Source organism: Physeter macrocephalus, chromosome 14 (genome assembly GCF_002837175.3).
Source record: "Physeter macrocephalus isolate SW-GA chromosome 14, ASM283717v5, whole genome shotgun sequence".
In the NCBI taxonomy this organism is placed as follows: domain Eukaryota; kingdom Metazoa; phylum Chordata; class Mammalia; order Artiodactyla; family Physeteridae; genus Physeter; species Physeter macrocephalus.
In genome coordinates, this window is record NC_041227.1 from 5,403,921 (window position 1) to 5,419,918 (window position 15,998).

The 15,998-nt window shown below is 52.5% G+C and overlaps 1 protein-coding gene across 8 annotated transcripts in view; it reads left to right on the forward strand.

Moving 5' to 3' along the window:
* The window catches only part of BMP7 (bone morphogenetic protein 7), a 91,861-nt gene that overhangs the window by 58,361 nt on the left and 17,502 nt on the right, over window positions 1-15,998 (forward strand). For all 8 annotated transcript variants that reach the window (XM_055090958.1, XM_055090959.1, XM_055090960.1 and 5 more), the window contains exon 3: window positions 2,611-2,759. In XM_055090958.1, the coding sequence (XP_054946933.1) occupies window positions 2,611-2,759 (149 nt within the window). The remainder of the gene's footprint in view (window positions 1-2,610; window positions 2,760-15,998) is intronic.

The window sequence follows — 15,998 nt, forward strand, 5'->3', positions numbered from 1 at the left end:
AAGCCCATGCGCCTAGAGCCCATGCTCCGCAACAAGCCACTGCAATGAGAAGCCCGTGCGCTGCAACGAAGACCCAACGCAGCCAAAAATAAAAAACTAACAAAAAAAAATTAAAGAGTGGGATTTTTGGGTGGCGTGAGGTGGGGATAACCGTTGTTTCCATCTTGTGGTCCTGGTGACGTTGTCCATCACCGTGGAGTGCCCAGCCCTCCCGTGGCCAAGGGTGGGGCAGGGACTTGACGAGGCCAACTGGATCCTCTGCCCTCAGACTTTTGGATGGAGAGAGTCAAAGAGGGAAATACAGCTCAAATTCATTCCCTCACTCCCAAAAACTGTGCCTGGCTGAGACAGCCCTCCACCCTCACACCTGTCTTGGCTCCTGTCTGCTTCTGAGCCTGGTTCTCCAACCTGTGTAGACTTCTCTGAGTGACCTGTTAATCTCCCAGTACATTTCCCCTGGGTTCCGAGTGAAAGTAAATTTGAGACACTGGGTAACATTACCAATTTGTTTTCTGCATGCGTGCCTTCTCTTAGTCTTATACGTTTTAATATGCTTGGTAAATGTCTAATGTGTTATGATGCAACAGAGACCTCACAAACTTGGAGGTCTCCAGACCACACAGGAAAGAAGAAGAGGGTAGTCAGTACTAGTTTTAGGAGAGAGAGCAGGGGATGGGGTCAATAGGGAGAATGTGCTTCATCTCAAGGAGGGGGTATCTGCTGCTCGCTTCGGCCAAGGGCTTAGTGAGTTATGTACAAGGGGTTTAATTCGCCAAAGGCTCTGAAATGATGACAACTACACTTGAGCAAAGGCAGCAGCGTCCAGAAGACCTTCTCTTCTTGTATGGTTGCAAGCCTCACCGGGGGCCCGGTTGGGTTCCAGTCCTACCTCAGCTGTGTGCTAGCAGTGTAACCCTGTGCAAACAGCTTTGCCTTTCTGAGCCTCAGTTCTGAGACCTGCACGGTGGTACAGTTAATATTACCCACCTCAGAGAGTTACTGTAGGAACTCAGTGACATGATCTGGGCAGGCAGTTCAACGCAGGGCTTGGCAGGTGGTAAGTGCTCAATCAGTAGTTGCTACATCTGATAAGGTGTGAGCAGAGAAAATTCACCTTAATTCCCAGGAAAATTAGATCCCTCCAGGTACGATAGAGACTGTCAGTACCCTGGGGCAGGAGCTGGCTGGGTGCTGTTCACCATTGTACCCACAGCCTGGTACAATGTAGGAGCTCAAATATACTAATTGACTATCGAAGGACTCAAAATATTTAAACTTTGAATCCTTATAATTAAAAGTGCAAAAGAGACATTAAGATACCTTACATACTAGAATTCTACTACCTAGGAATGTAAAAATCCATCCATCCATCCATCCATCCATCCATCTTCCATCCATCTATCCATCCATCAATCTTCCATCCATCCATCCACCCATCCATCCACCCACCCATCCATCCACCCACCCATCCCTCCACCCATCCCTCCACCCATCCCTCCATCCACCCATCCCTCCATCCACCCATCCACCCATCCATCCATCCACCCATCCATCCACCCATCCATCCATCCATCCACCCATCCACCCACCCACCCATCCACCCATCCATCCATCCATCCATCCATCCTCTGTGGGTCTCTATACATCTCACTCTAAGCTCGTTTACTTAACATCAGGGCCACTGCTGGCTCCTGCTTAGGATCTGATTCTCTGTAACTTCTAGCACACATACCAGCCTAGCTTTTAACATAGAAAGCTTAATAAATGCATTTATTGTAGCTTCAACACAGTGAAATGTTAACATTGTAATAACTCAAGGCTTTTATACATGGGATCCATCCATCCATCCATCCATCCATCTTCCATCCATTCATCCTCCATCCACTACAAGGTCAATGGTGGTTTTACCCATTTTGCTACTACAAATCTAAGGAAGAGAGAATGAAAGGACTCCCTCTATTAATGATGTCAGTCTGCATGGGGGTCCACCTCCTAACAGTTGGTGGGCTCATGAAGAAGTTGCGTAGTGTGGAAATAAGGAGCGTCTGCCCTGGTGCTCAGCTGCCTGGGCTCAAACCCCCAGGCTAGCAACTTCCTGGCTCAATGACCCTGGGCGTGTCATGGTTTTACCATGGATTCATCGGAGATGATAGTACTCCCACAACTTAGGGTTGTGAGAACTGAATGAGGGTGCGTACCACACTGGGGACAGCACCTGGCAAGTGGTGAATAAGCCAACGAAAGGGGACTTCTGTTTCCTGAAACTTCCGGCGTCATGGAGGCTGTGTAATTGCTGCCTTCCTGTACTCTGTCTCATCGGCATCCCCCCTAATGAATCTGAAGGGCGCATCTGTCTCGTAGCAGCTCCCCGTCTCCTGCACGTATCTCTTTACCCCTCTTCTGCATTCTGTCTCCCCACCACAGCTGCTACCTGGGGATCTCCATGGCTGGATCTTCGTCTGATGAACCCACTGTGGGGGGACTGGCAGACCTCCTGCCAGCTCCCCTGCCTCACAAGGTCCTCCTGTCCATCAGTGGCTGGCTGGCTGACGGGGAGAACCGAACCATGACCTGCTGACCCGGAGCCCGTGGCTCTCTCCTCTCTTGCAGGGAGTCGGACCTGTTTCTGCTCGACAGCCGCACCCTCTGGGCCTCGGAGGAGGGCTGGCTGGTGTTCGACATCACGGCCACCAGCAACCACTGGGTGGTCAACCCACGGCACAACCTGGGCCTGCAGCTCTCGGTGGAGACTCTGGACGGTAAGTCCCCGCCGCCACCCCAGCTCGTGCCGGTGCGGCCCGCAGCCGTGGACTCGAGGAGGATCTCGGCAGTCCTCGTGTTTGTCTGCTTCAGGACCAGGCTTCCCCTGCCCCCTCCCCCATCAGTACTTACTGTCCAGCTTTTTGATCCAAAATGAAAGCGGTCCCTACCCCTTTCGCATAAGATGATCACACAGGTGGCCAGAGCTGGGTCGGGTGAGGCCTCGTTGCTCACAGCAGCATGGGTGGCCTCCCCCTGTTCGAAATGCAGACTCTCTGGCCCGTCCCAGTCCTGCTGCGTCAGAACTTGCACTTTAGCTGAGCCTCCCGTGATGCCCGAACATAGAACGTGCTGATGCAGGCTCCTCAAACTCAGGACACAGGACATTCTGGGGTGTCCTGGGCATTGTCGGATGTTTAACAGTATCCCCAGCCTCCACCCACTAGATAGATAGACAGCCTCTTCCACTTGTGACACCCAAAAAATGTCTCCAGACGTTGCCAAGTGTCCCATGCGGGGCACAGTTGCCCCAGTTAAGGACCACCGCACCGATACGAGGCATTAACCCTCTTCCAAGAGACTGAATGTGGCCCTGGGTCCCAGATACTTGGAGAGTGCGCTGTCCGCCCGCCCTCCCCCAGCCCCTCCCCCGCACCCCACGCCCATCTTTTCTGAGAAGGGCAGGCAGGAAAGCACGTGCGGGACTAGGGTGGGCCCGGCTGTGCCGATTTCTCCTTCCCCAAAGCGTATTTCTTATTAAGAGGGGATGCCTTTAGGGTGGGTAACTTCTTCCTTACACCAGTTTACAAAAGAATTATTTTAGAATAGGTAATACACGTGCCTGGCTCAAAATTCAAAAGTTACAGCCGTGTGCAACAGTGAGTAGTTTCCCTCTGATTTCCTTCCTCTAGCTGCTGAGCTCCGCCTCCCAGCGGCAGCTATCTCCACGTTATTGGGTGTCTTTCTGTTCAGAGATGCCTTCTGGGTATCTAAGCAATTACATATAGATTCTGCTTTCCTTTTTATCTTCCTCCCACAAATACTATCATAGTATATACAGTGTTCTTCGCTTTGCTTTTTTCACCGGACATCGTATCTCAGAGGTTGGTCTTTTTTCCGCTGTTAAAGAGCTTCCTTAGTCTTTAGAGGCTGTTTTTGCGTACATGTGGAGTGGATGCAGCTCTGCCCCTCACTCACTGTGTGACTTTTTGGACAACTTCGCTAACGTCCCAGAGCCTCGGTCCTCATCTCCAACCCTTGGATAATAAGAGAGCCTGGGTTCTTGGGTTGTTCTGAGAATGAGTGAGTTAATACAGGAAGAGTTTTAAAAATAATGCCCGAAGGTACAAAGGAATTCCCTGGGGCTCTTGTGAAAATGCAGATTCTGTTTCAGCAGGTCTGGGATGGATGGGAGGCTGTGGTCCAAACAGCCCCCAAGTGCTGCAGAGGCTGCTGGTCCCTGGACAGTGCTTTGAGTAGTGAGGGCCGAGAACAGGACCCGGCTCATAATACACATGCCCTAAATGAGAAGAGGAGTTGTTGTCGTTGTTTTTGTTGTTTTACTACCACCAAGAGTAACTCATCCAATCCACCCGGGATGGACGTCTAGGGTTTTTCCGTCTTCCGCTCCTATAAACAGGGCCTCAGTGGAGAACCTCAGCGCACGTGTCCTTGGACACTTGAGTAGGTGTAGGTCTAGGAACAATTCCTGAAAGTGGCATGTCTGTAGTTTTGTTTGTTTTCTTTAAAATATTTTATTTATTTGTTTAGGCGGCACACAGATCTTTTAGTTGCGGCATCCAGGCTCTTCGTTGTGGCACGCGTGTGGGATCTAGTTCCCCGACCAGGGATCGAACCCGGGCCCCCTGCTTTGGGAGCGCGGAGTCTTACCCACTGGACCCCCAGGGAAGTCCCCGTTTGTAGTTTTGATCGGTATTGCCAATTTACCCTCCGGAGAGGTCTTTCCATTTGCGCCCCCACCGGCAATGCACGAGGGCACCCGTGTCCCCTTCTTTGTCGGGACAACCTCTCAGATGTACCCGTCTTTGCTAATCCGATAGATGATGCTTGGGATCTTGTAGTTTTGCTTTGCTTTTCTCTCCTCTGTGCGAGGCTGAGCCCTTTCTCGAATACACCGTTTGCAGTTTCCTCCCTGCAAACCTCTGTCTCCTCTGCCCATTGCTCGCATAGGGTGTCGGTCTTTTTCTGCTTTATATTTTAGGGACATTTTGCCCTTTGTGATTTGAGCTGCAAATATTGTTCCAGCTTTTAGTTCTTCTTTTTACTTTGGTTAATGCTGGGTTTGGCCAAGTGGATTTGGAAAATGTAAATAAATTTTATAATTTTTTTCCCCAGAATTATCCGCCTAAGGTCACGTGCTGTGTGGGAGGGGGCCACAGAGTTTAGGACCACACTTGTCTTCTTTCCAGTCTGGTCTTCTTTCTACTGATGGTCTCCCCCAGGCTCCCCACCCCCCCAAACCTTCCCCTTTTCATGCCCCTGACACTTTATAGTGGGGTCCTAGAAGATGCTGGAGTTTCCCATTCCTCTATACTGGGTTGGCAAACTATGCACGGTGGACCATATTCAGCCTCCAGACTGTTTTGGGGTGCCTGTGAGCTAAGGATAGTTTTCAAAATTTTAAATGGCTAAGAAAAATTTTAAAAAGAAGAATATTTTGTGACACATAGAATTATAGGAAATTCACATTTTGGTGTCCATAAATAAAGTTTTATTAGTACACAGTCACACCTACTGGTTTATGTATCACCTGGTCTTGCTTTTGTGCTGCAGCAGCAGAGTTGAGTAGTTGTAACAGAGACGCTGTGGCCCACAAAGCTGAAAATATTATTTTTCAGAAATACTATTTACAGAAAGAGTTTGCAACCCCTGCTCTATACCAGTATTTCTCAAACTGTGTTCCGTGAAGAGTCATGATCAGTTAAGTGCAAGAAATGCTAGGATGGATAAACTAAACAGGTTTCACTGCAGGACTTATCAGAGCCTTTATTTTGCTGATGTCCATTGTGAATCTCCTGATAGGGTATACAGCACAGAAGAATTCCAAACTTATTTGGCGATAGAATCATTCAACTCTTGTTTGTCCTTAAAAACCCCTGTGGAACATAGTGGAGATGAGGCACAGATGAGGCTAAGGGAGACTTGATTGACCTCTTCAGAGTGACCATTTCCCTGAACTTGTGGGTATTGGCTTGACCTGCCAACTTGATCCAATGGGTCATGTGCTCCTTTATCCTGCCTGCCCTTCTGGCTCAGGGTGGCACAGGTTTGGTTTTTCACTTAAGTGACACTCAACCCAGGCCTGCCATCCCCTTTCTCCCCCACAGTCAGGGTCTTTGTCCCCCTTTTGCCTCTAGCGTCTGCTCCCCACAACCCGTGGCTGAGGCTCAGTGTTTATTGAAGTGGCACAGCCTGGTGGTTACATGGGCTTGGGCTCAGGAGCTGGCCAGACTCCCCAGGTTCAAGTCCCAGCTCTGCTGTCTCTAGCCACATGACCCAGGGTGAGTCACTTAATGTCCCTCATCTGGAAATGGGGTTAATAATAGTTTCCACCTCACAGGGTGGTTGCAAAGGATTAGATGAGCTCATGCAAGTGAAGAGCTTAATTGCTTAACATGTGGTAGCTGCTAAGCACAAAGTGAGTGCTTTCCGCCATTGTCTCCTGTGATCGTCACCATTACCAGGAGGGTAGATGCTATCATTAACATCCCCGAGGGACAGGTGACGAAACTGGGGCCCCTGAGAGGTGCTGAGTCCTGGGGACCCCTCTCCATCCAGGGGGAGCGTAGCCTAGTGGCCGCAAGATGCTGCCTAGAGCCAGGGTAAGGATTAGACGCCATGCCCCTGACTTGATGCCCCATCTCCTCCCCTCCTAAATGGGGCCCTGGGGGCTGGGCATGGATGCCGCCTCCCTGAGACCCGGCTTGTCCAGGTGCTGTGCACGCCGACGCAGCAAGTTTAGTCTGGTTGCCTGGGTCAGGGAAGGACCACCCACCCAGCCCGTCAGGGAGGAGGAAAGTATTCAACGGCCAACTGGGCGTATGAGTTTTTGCATCTTTTGGGGGATGAGATAAGAAGCAAGCGAGCCCAGCATTTCTGAGAACACAGGCTCCTGGCAGGGAAATCGTTTCCCTCCATGGTGTTTCTCCCACGTGTTGTCCATCACAGCCCCCCTGGGTGGTACACTGAGCATACAGATTCCCGGGCTCCAGCCCCAGACCCACTGATGTCGGTTCCCCAAGGATGGGCCCAAGAATCTGCCTTTTCTCACAGGCGCCTTCTAACTTGGCGTCTGGCCTAGTGATAACACTCTGCCCCATGTTTTGGGGTACCCTGTTTATAAGATGGTGCCTGGGCTGGCCAACGCCATTCAGGTCTAAACCTGGGTCAGAACCTTTTCACGCTGGATGCCTACACAGGTGAAAGACCAGCAGGGCCTGATGGGGAGTCCGTGGATTCTGGGGTGCATCTGATGGGCAGGCTGATGCACACATACTATGTGCCAGCCCTGCGTTGCCTGTAGGGACAGCCTGGCCCCTGCCCTGGGACCACCTACCAGCATTAACGTAAACTCCGACAGCACCTGGAGAAGACGGGGTTTCAGGGCGTGGCACCCGTGCCCAGCTCCTAGTGCCCCGTCTGGGAGGGGAGGCGATGGGGCACTGAGTCGGGGTACAGCATCTTGCAGCCACTGGGCACCTGCCAGAATATGCAGCCAGGTCACCTCCGGGGCCTCAGTTTCCCCACCCATACCATGGGCATGTTTATGATAGTAATTCGGACCAGCTTGCTTAGTGAGGCACAGACGTCACAGACCCTCTTTCCTGATGTTTGGTGCGACGTGAGGTGAGCCCTGGCTCTGCGGGTCTCCAAATGCTGCCTGAGACCACCCAGGAAGCGTGTGTCTGTCCCCTCTTCCTCCAGCTGCGGCCCTCCAGTTAGTCACCCCTCGGAGTGGAGCGGAGCGGCACAGCCGAGGCCTCCGCCAGCTAGCGAGCCTGTGTGGGGAGAAGCCCATAAACTCCCGGGGCACCTGGGGCTCATCAGGAGCCCAGTAGGGCGCCTTGTCTCATCTCTGAGGACAGGATGCCGCGGGAGGGAGGGCTGGCGTCTGCTGTCTTTCCTTGTACAGAGGACAAGAGGAGAGGCAGCCCCTCCACCTCCCAAGCCACACAGGCTGCGCCCCCCTGAACCCCCATGGCGGTGGGAGAGGGGAGGAGAGGCACCCTGAACAGAGGGGACGTGACACCAGTGTGGAGGGCTCCCCAGCTGGCAAGGGGGCTGTCTAGGCGGTGCTGGTGAGAGCTGCGCCCTCGCTGCCGGCCAGGCGCCGTGCTCAGTTCTGGTACGGGACCAGAGAGGGGACATTCCGGCGGCTCCTGCGCCGACTCCAGTGCCCGATAGCCTGATGCTCCGCGGGGCGGCCTCGTGTGATCTGGGACGGCTGGTCCGGCCTCCTGATGCCTTGTCCCTTCATCTGTTCCTCGGGCATGATTGTGGCTGCGAGGAAGAAAAGAGTGAATTCATGTAAAAATGCTGAGCCCTGGGCCGGCACCCTGTCCACGCTCGTGAGTGTTAGATATTATTATTGCTGTTATCGATGTGTTTAATTCTCACGATGACCCTGCCCAGGTAGCACGTTTGTTACGGCCAGCATCTTACAGATGAGGAGACGGAGGCCGAGAAGGCCAAGCAACTTGACTAAAGTTCCTCTGTTCCCAGGGTAGACCTGGGCTCTGCTGCAGATTCTGACTCCAGACTTGCTCGTTGCTGGAAAGCCTTTCGAGGAATGTGGTCACCAGTGGCCGCACCTTGAGGGGCAGTGTGTAATTAACAGGCCCCTGCTGGGTGCACGGCCGGGCCACCCAGACAGAGAGCCTGGGACCCTATAGCATCCTGGTTTCTGCCTGGCTCTTCTCTCCACATCCCCTTTCCTGGGAAGAGAGTTTGAAAAAGGACCCGGAAGACAGCGGGCTTCCCACAGGACTAACGGGAGGAGCAGGCGTCACAGAAGTGGCCAGGGGGTCCTCCCTGCATTCAAACATGTTAAAACTTGGTTTATGACCATCCTGGTATAACGATGAATATAATCCTGGCTGGATTAAAAATGAAAACATTTTCTCCAACACTAAAAAGTTCATGTTTTTTCTTCTGATTTTAAGAGACGTTATAACGTTTTCCCAGGCCCCTAAAAGTGCTGTGGGTCTGGCCGCGGTGCCTGACGGATCCCAGCCTGAAGAGCAGTGCTGAACCCTCCCAGCCCCAGCACCTGGTGGTCAGAACCGGCTTCCTACAGTCAAGAGCCTTTTGCCCATGTTGAAAGCACATTTATTCACTCAACAAACATTTGTGTGGAGCTGTGATGGACCCGGGACTGTTGCAGGCACCGGGGCTACGGCTTGGATAGGGCAAGGCTTTTGCTCACATTCTCATAGGAAGAGGCAGACAGTGAAGGGACCATATGCTGAAGGTCAGGGATGAGGCCGTGAAGACAAGTTCTGAGGTCCCCAGGACGGCTCCGGAGGGCTTCCTGCACACGGCGTTCCGCGTGCCGCTGTCCACCCCAAAGCGGCGGGGAGGTGAAGACTGCTTTGGGCTGGAGACTCCCTCATCTTTGCAGATGCAGAAGCGCCTAGTCCTTTGTTCCCAAGGCGAGGACTCCAACATCTTGTCCTCGTTGACAGGGTCCTCCTCCCTTGTCCACAGAAGAAATCACTTGACGGGCTCAGGAGGCCCGTGGTGTCGATCAGCCCTGGCTCTCTGATGCAAGAAGACGACCTGGGGGCCTCATTTCCGCCCTCACACTCCCTCGCTGGGGGCCTCCAGCTGCTGCTTGACCTCCCCGGAGCTCCAAGACCAGGAGGGCCCCTTCTCCTCCCTCCAGAAGGGCAGACACAGGCACATCCTGGACGTCTGCATGCAAAGAGGGCCTCGGGCTTCTCTCCGGGGCCCGCGAGAGCACGTATCCCTGTTCTTAATCATCCCAGATGGGATTGTGAGGCATTTAAAGGATTGAGGGCGTATGCCGTGCAAGTGTGATGCCGGCTGCGGCAGCTGAAAACGGGACCCGGGAGCGAGCCTTCGCCCACGGAGGCTGCGGAGACTAAGCCCCATAAAGCCGAGGTTGGCGAGCCATCCCGCCCGCGGCACAGCTGGCTCCCAGGTGCCTTCGCCCTTGCGATTGCTTCACATCCTGTTTGTCCAGAAGCTGAAGCAAGAGAGCGAAGAAGAGGCCTTGGTGACCCAGAGGCTGGGATGGGACCTTCCAGGGCCGGTGGGCAGTGGCAGCTGCGGTGGCCTTGGGTAACTGGGCCAGGCGGATGTCACGAGTAATTACTGCGTTCTCACTTGTCACTCAGGCCTTGGTCCATCAGGAGAAGTGGCTGGAATTAATGCGTTTTGCACAATTAAGGAGGAACATTCTTATGCTGTGGGCCTCCTCGGGGCACCCGATGGCTCTAGCCCTGGAAAACAGAGAAACCACAAGAAAACCAAGATGCCACCCTCTCTCTGTGGGCAAGTTACATCCCCTCCTTCCCTAAGAGGCCCCATTTGTGCTCCCTGCCCGCTCCGGGGCTCTTCTGGACTGGGCATACTCTTTCTGCCCAGGCCACCCAGGCCTGCCAGTGGTGGCCTGAGGCACTGGCTCGTCCCTGTCCTCAACTCAACTTCCCAGAGTCCTGTATCCACACCCCTGCCCACCTGGTTCGCCTCTGGGAAGCACCTCCCCCCAGAGCCTCGGTGGATCCTTTCTACCCTTGGAGGCCCCCCGTAGGCTGCCCACATCCATGCCTGGCAATCTCTCCTTTCTTCTGCATTTCCATCCACCTTCCCTCGGCAAAGGTTTGGTGGTCAAGCTCGTAGCCTCGAGCCAGCTTTTTCCCCCCGTCTGTAAATGTGGGGTCAAGTAGTCCTGCCCGAGAGCAGCGCAGGGGGTGGGCTCTGCACAGTGCCTGGTACAGAGCACACACTCAATCATCTTCTCTGTGAACCAGCAACGGGCAGAACCCTCTCTGCAAGGAATACTTTCCTTGGCAAATAACAGACAGTAAAGGCATCTTATCTCATTGGGACATTTTACGGTTTTCTTTACAAGTCTAGAATTAAGTGGATCTGGGGTTGGTTAGAGCAGAGGTCAGCAAACTCTTTCTCTAAAGTGCCAGATAGTAAATGTTTTAGCTTCGCGGGTCAGACACTCTCTGTCCAGGTTCCTCAACTCGACCGTTATCGCGGCAGCACATGCGTGTGTTAAAGCGGACAGTGAATATGTGCCCGGGTGTTCAAAGCTCGGTTGCAGTAAAGCTTCTTTTTTAACTTTTTATTTTATATCGGAGTATAGTTGATTAACAATGTTGTGTTGGTTTCAGGTGTACGTCAGAGTGATTCAGTTATACACATACATGTGTCTATTCTCTTTCAAATTCTTTTCCCATTTAGGTTGTTACATAATATTGAGCAGAGCTCCCCGGGTTACGCAGGAGGTCCTTGTTGGTTGTCTGTTTTAAATATAGCAGTGTGTACATGTCAATCCCAAACTCGCTGACTCTCCCTCCCCCGCCCCACCCCATAACTGTAAGTTCATTCTCTAAGTCTGTGAGTCTGTTTCTGTTTTGTAAATACGTTCATTTGTATCTCCTTCTTTTTCTTTTTTGATTCCGCATATTTCTCTTTCTCTGGAGAGAAGGAGAAATGTCCAATAAAACTTTATTGGCAAAGGCAGACGGTGGGCTGGATTTGGCCCACGGGCTGTTGTTATCACCCCCTGGTTAGAGTATGAACGGCAGTCAGGGCTTCTCCCCCGGCCCCCGTCTCGCGTGTGCTGGCTGCGTGTCCTGAGACTCACCTTAGCGCCGCTGGCAGATGGCTGTCTCTACGTGCCCAAGCCTGGAGGAGGGGAGCAGGGGCCGGATGAAAGCTGTGCTCTGCCTCTTTGGAAGGAGCCTGCAGCACCCATCCTAGAAGGAGCGGCACAAGAGGCCGGGAAGGGTCTCCTCTGCAGCCTCCTTCGGTGGAGGAGGGCCAGGCAGGAGGGGGCTGGGCGCGGTGGCGGGCACGCTCCTGGGATCGGACCCTCTCGGCTCAGCTCTGCAGCCTCCCCGGTCTCTCCAGATGGCAGGCGGGTTGATTCCAGCACCGACGGACACCTCGAGTGTGCGAAGACTGGGGAATAGGCCCCCCCAAGGATTTCACCTCCGCTTCACGTCACAGAAATGAGAGGGCAGGTCCACACAGAAACCTGTACGGGAACGCCTGTCACGATGTTCGTGCGTACACACACTGGAAGCAGCCCGGGTGTCCTTCAGCAGGTCACTGGGTCGCCAAACTTCGTGCATCCACACTGTGGACCGTGAAACACGCAGCACCGCGAGCGAATCTCAGAGACACGCGCGTTGAAGTAAGCCGACCAAGAAGACTGTGCGTCCATGTATATGAAATGTCTAGAAAATGCAAAGCTGTAGGGATTAGAACAGGTCAGTCCTTGAGAGTCTGGGAGTCGGGGAGGGGTGACTGAGAAAGCAGGGCGTCTCCCCCTCGGCACCGTTGGCGTGCTCTGTGTGTGTGTTGGGACGGGGTGCGTCCTGTGCGCTGTAGGATGTCTAGCAGCGTCTCTGGCCTCCACCCGCTTGATGCCAGTAACACCCCTGCCCCAAGTTGCGAAAACCAAAAATGTCTCCAGACGTTGCCAATGTCCCCTGGCGGGGTGTGGGGGGCGGGCTCACCCCTGGTTGGATGCACTGAGGTAAAGCAGCACGCGGGAGTTCTTTGGGATGCAGGAGCTGCTCTGTATCCTGAGAGAAGCGGTGATAACATGATCCTATACACGCATTAAAACGGACAGATCTGGATACCGAATAAAAGTCAATTTTACTAGATGTTAATTTGAAAACTAAAATTTAAGAAAAGCCAAAAAACAGGAACAGAAGCAAAACACTCACTCTGCTGGAGGCAAGCCATGAATCCTAAGGATGAAGAAATCAGCAGAGTTGTTACCTGCTTGTTGGGTGGGCCGGAGACCCCATCACGGTTGCTACAGTATAGCAGGGTCAGTTACCATCATAGGCCAGGAAAGGCTTTCTATCCTGACTTAAGGAGCACCTCTTGGCAGATAAAATACAGATGCACGCTTAGATTTGAATTTCAGATAAACAACAAATAATTGCTTAATAAAAGTTTGTCCCACGTATTGAAAACGTTATTCATTTATATGAAATTCAAACTTAACTGGGCATCCTGTATTTTTATTTGCAAAATCGGATAACCCCATCCTTGGGCAAATCTTCAGGTTTTTTTTAACCTATTAATCCTTGTCTAGAAAATAAATCTTTTTCGAAGATACAGACCTATGTTAAAATATTACGTGTATCTTTTCTTCCTGCCTAGATTAATGAATTCACCCACCTCAGTTCCTCTGCCTAATACGTTTGGCCTGGCTCCCTCTTCAGTGTGGCGTGCTCTGGAGGTTTAAATACAAATAATCAAAACAAATACTTGCAAGTGCTAAGGGAAGCCTTTATATTGTAACAGCATAAAACGAAAAGGAATTCCTCTCTCAGCTAACCCACAGGTCCTCTCCCCCAGTGTAACCTTTCTCTGCCCTTTGTGGGAGTATGAAAACAGAAATAAACTTTATGTATATACATATCCACATATGTTGGTATATGCTTCAAATTTCTTTTCTCCCATGTGGAATCACACTGTATCACGTTCTGCCCTCACTTGGCAGCCCTTCCTTTTGTCAGTCCCACGAGAGCCTGGACCTGTCTTGTCCCCGTGGTAACCCCCAGGGCGCAGAGCTTTGCTGGGCTCGGGGCATGTGAGCCAGGAATATTTGTAAATAGATGAGTGAATTGTTTAGGTGGCTGGTTGGTACTTCATGCCCGTGCCCCCTCGTTTAATTATCCTGGCTTAATAAAGCACCACGTTGTCTGTGGGTTTCTCAGCGAGAGTTGACCACAGTAACTTATCTTTGCATGTCTGTGCTGCCTGGCTTACTTTAGGAAGGGTATATGTAACACCTGGCTCTCGACCTGGGACGTTCTGCCTCCCAGGAACACTTGGCAAGGTCGGGAAACATTTTGGGGAGCAGCCAGGGACGCTGCTGCACATCCTACAGTGCCCACCACAGCACCCCAGGGGATCATCAGCCCAAACGCCCGGTGCCAGGTGGAGAGGCCGGCTGTGTTTGCGATCGCCTGCTTGGTGAACGTGCTTTTGGGCCCCATCTTAGAGCTCTCACCTGTGCAGGGACGGTGGGTGAAGGGGACCATCCCTGCCCTGAGCTGCTGAGCTTTTGGAGGAAGACAACATGTGTGCGGGGCCCCGAGAGGCCGCCCTGAGCGTTACGGGGGTCCAGAGGAGGGCGTGGTGGGAGGGGGCTGGTTTCTGGACCTCCACGCGGCTTCCTCTCTCCCCACCCTATCTGTTCGCCACACACCAGCCCCAGTGGGCCTCTCATCACAGAACTCTGGCCACGTCCCCCTGCCAGACCTAGAACATGATCCGAGGCCCCGCATGACCCGGCCCCTGACCGGTCCCCCCTTGTCCCTGAGCGCATCTCCCTCTCTGGTCAGCTCCTGGGGGCTGTCACCCTGTTCGCTGCTGTACCCGCACCTGGCACGGTGCCTGGCACACAGAGGGGGCTTCATGAATCGTTGTTGACTGAACTACTAAATGGATAAACAAGTTGTTTGTTCAGGCCTGGGCCGGAAGAGGATGAGGCAGAGGGATTTCCAGATGTGAGGCCCCTCTGCAGCCGCAAGAGACGAGATCAACGTGTGTTTCACTGACGAGGAAAGATGCCTCACAGTACATTGCCCCCAACCCGGGTTTATGTGAATCAGCAGGGACACACATCCCAGTTAGGAGGAATTGCACACACGTGTTTCCGTGTGTCTACACGTGCGTGACGGGAATGGCTTCACGGGTGTGTGGCCCGCACAGGACCCTGTACTAGGACCCCGTGCTTGGTTTGATGCTCTGCTGTCTCCGTCTTGCGATTTTTAATAACATTAGGTCAAGAGGTCCTGCATTGCCACTTTGCACTGCGACCCGCAGATTCTGCAGCCAGACACCAGGCAGAGTGTTTATAACCCTCCCACCCCAAGAGGAAGCCAGGGGGATGAACTCAGTTCAGGGTCCTTCATTCCACATTCTTCCAAATGACCGTGGTCGCACAGTTGACATTTCAAGGAATACCAGGGAGGTGAAGACCAGCCTGGGAGAAAGCTGTCTCCTCTCCACCTCCAGGTGGCTCTTTGAGATGTGGTCCTGGGCCAGGGGAGCCTCCGAGCTCACATGCAGCTCCCACCCTGTGCTGGGGAACCTTGACCCCTTTTTAGCACATGGGGCATCCCAGGACACACTGGGGTGAAGCTGAGAACTCAGACTTTGGCTTCCAGCAGAACAGGGTTCGAATGCTGGCTCCACCACTGACCCGCTGCAGGGCCATTATCGCGGGAGCCTTGTTCCTCTTTGAAAAGTGACATCACGATGTCTGCCCCACGGGGCCGTGGAGAGGGTTGGCTGGGCTGTGAGCTCTCGGTCCACTGTTGGCACAGGACACGTTTGTTCGTTTAGTAAACGGTCATTAGGAGCCCACGAGCGCCAGGCACTGTGACAGACATCCTTATACTGTTTATTAACAAAAACTATCCCCCGGGGTTTGGTTGATGGGTCATCCCTACTCCTGTCTTTTTTGTAATTTATGTACTTCAAACGTTAAGCTATAATTCACATACATGGAATTCACCACCTTAAAGTGTACCCTCTAGTGCTTTTTGGTACATTCGCCTTGTTGTGCAGCCATCCCACCATCCAATGCCAGAATCTTTCCGTCATCCCCAGAAGAGACTTCCTATCCATTAGCGCTCACCCCATTCCCTTCCTTCTCCTGGGCCCTGGCAACCACTAATCTACGTTCTGTTTCTATGGATTTACCTATTCTGGAAATCATACAACGTGGGATGTTTTGTGACCGGTTTCTTTCACGTAGCGTAATGTTTTCAAAGTTCATACATGTTGTAACATGGATCCGTACTTCATTTCTTTTTATGGAGAATAATACCCATTGTATGGATATACCATGTTTTGTTTATCCACTCATTAGCTAATGGACGCTTGGGTTGTTTCCACGTTCTGGCTATTATGAATAATGCTGCTGTGAACATTTGTGAACCTGTGTTTTTAGTTCTCTTGGGTATGTACTTAGGGATGGAATT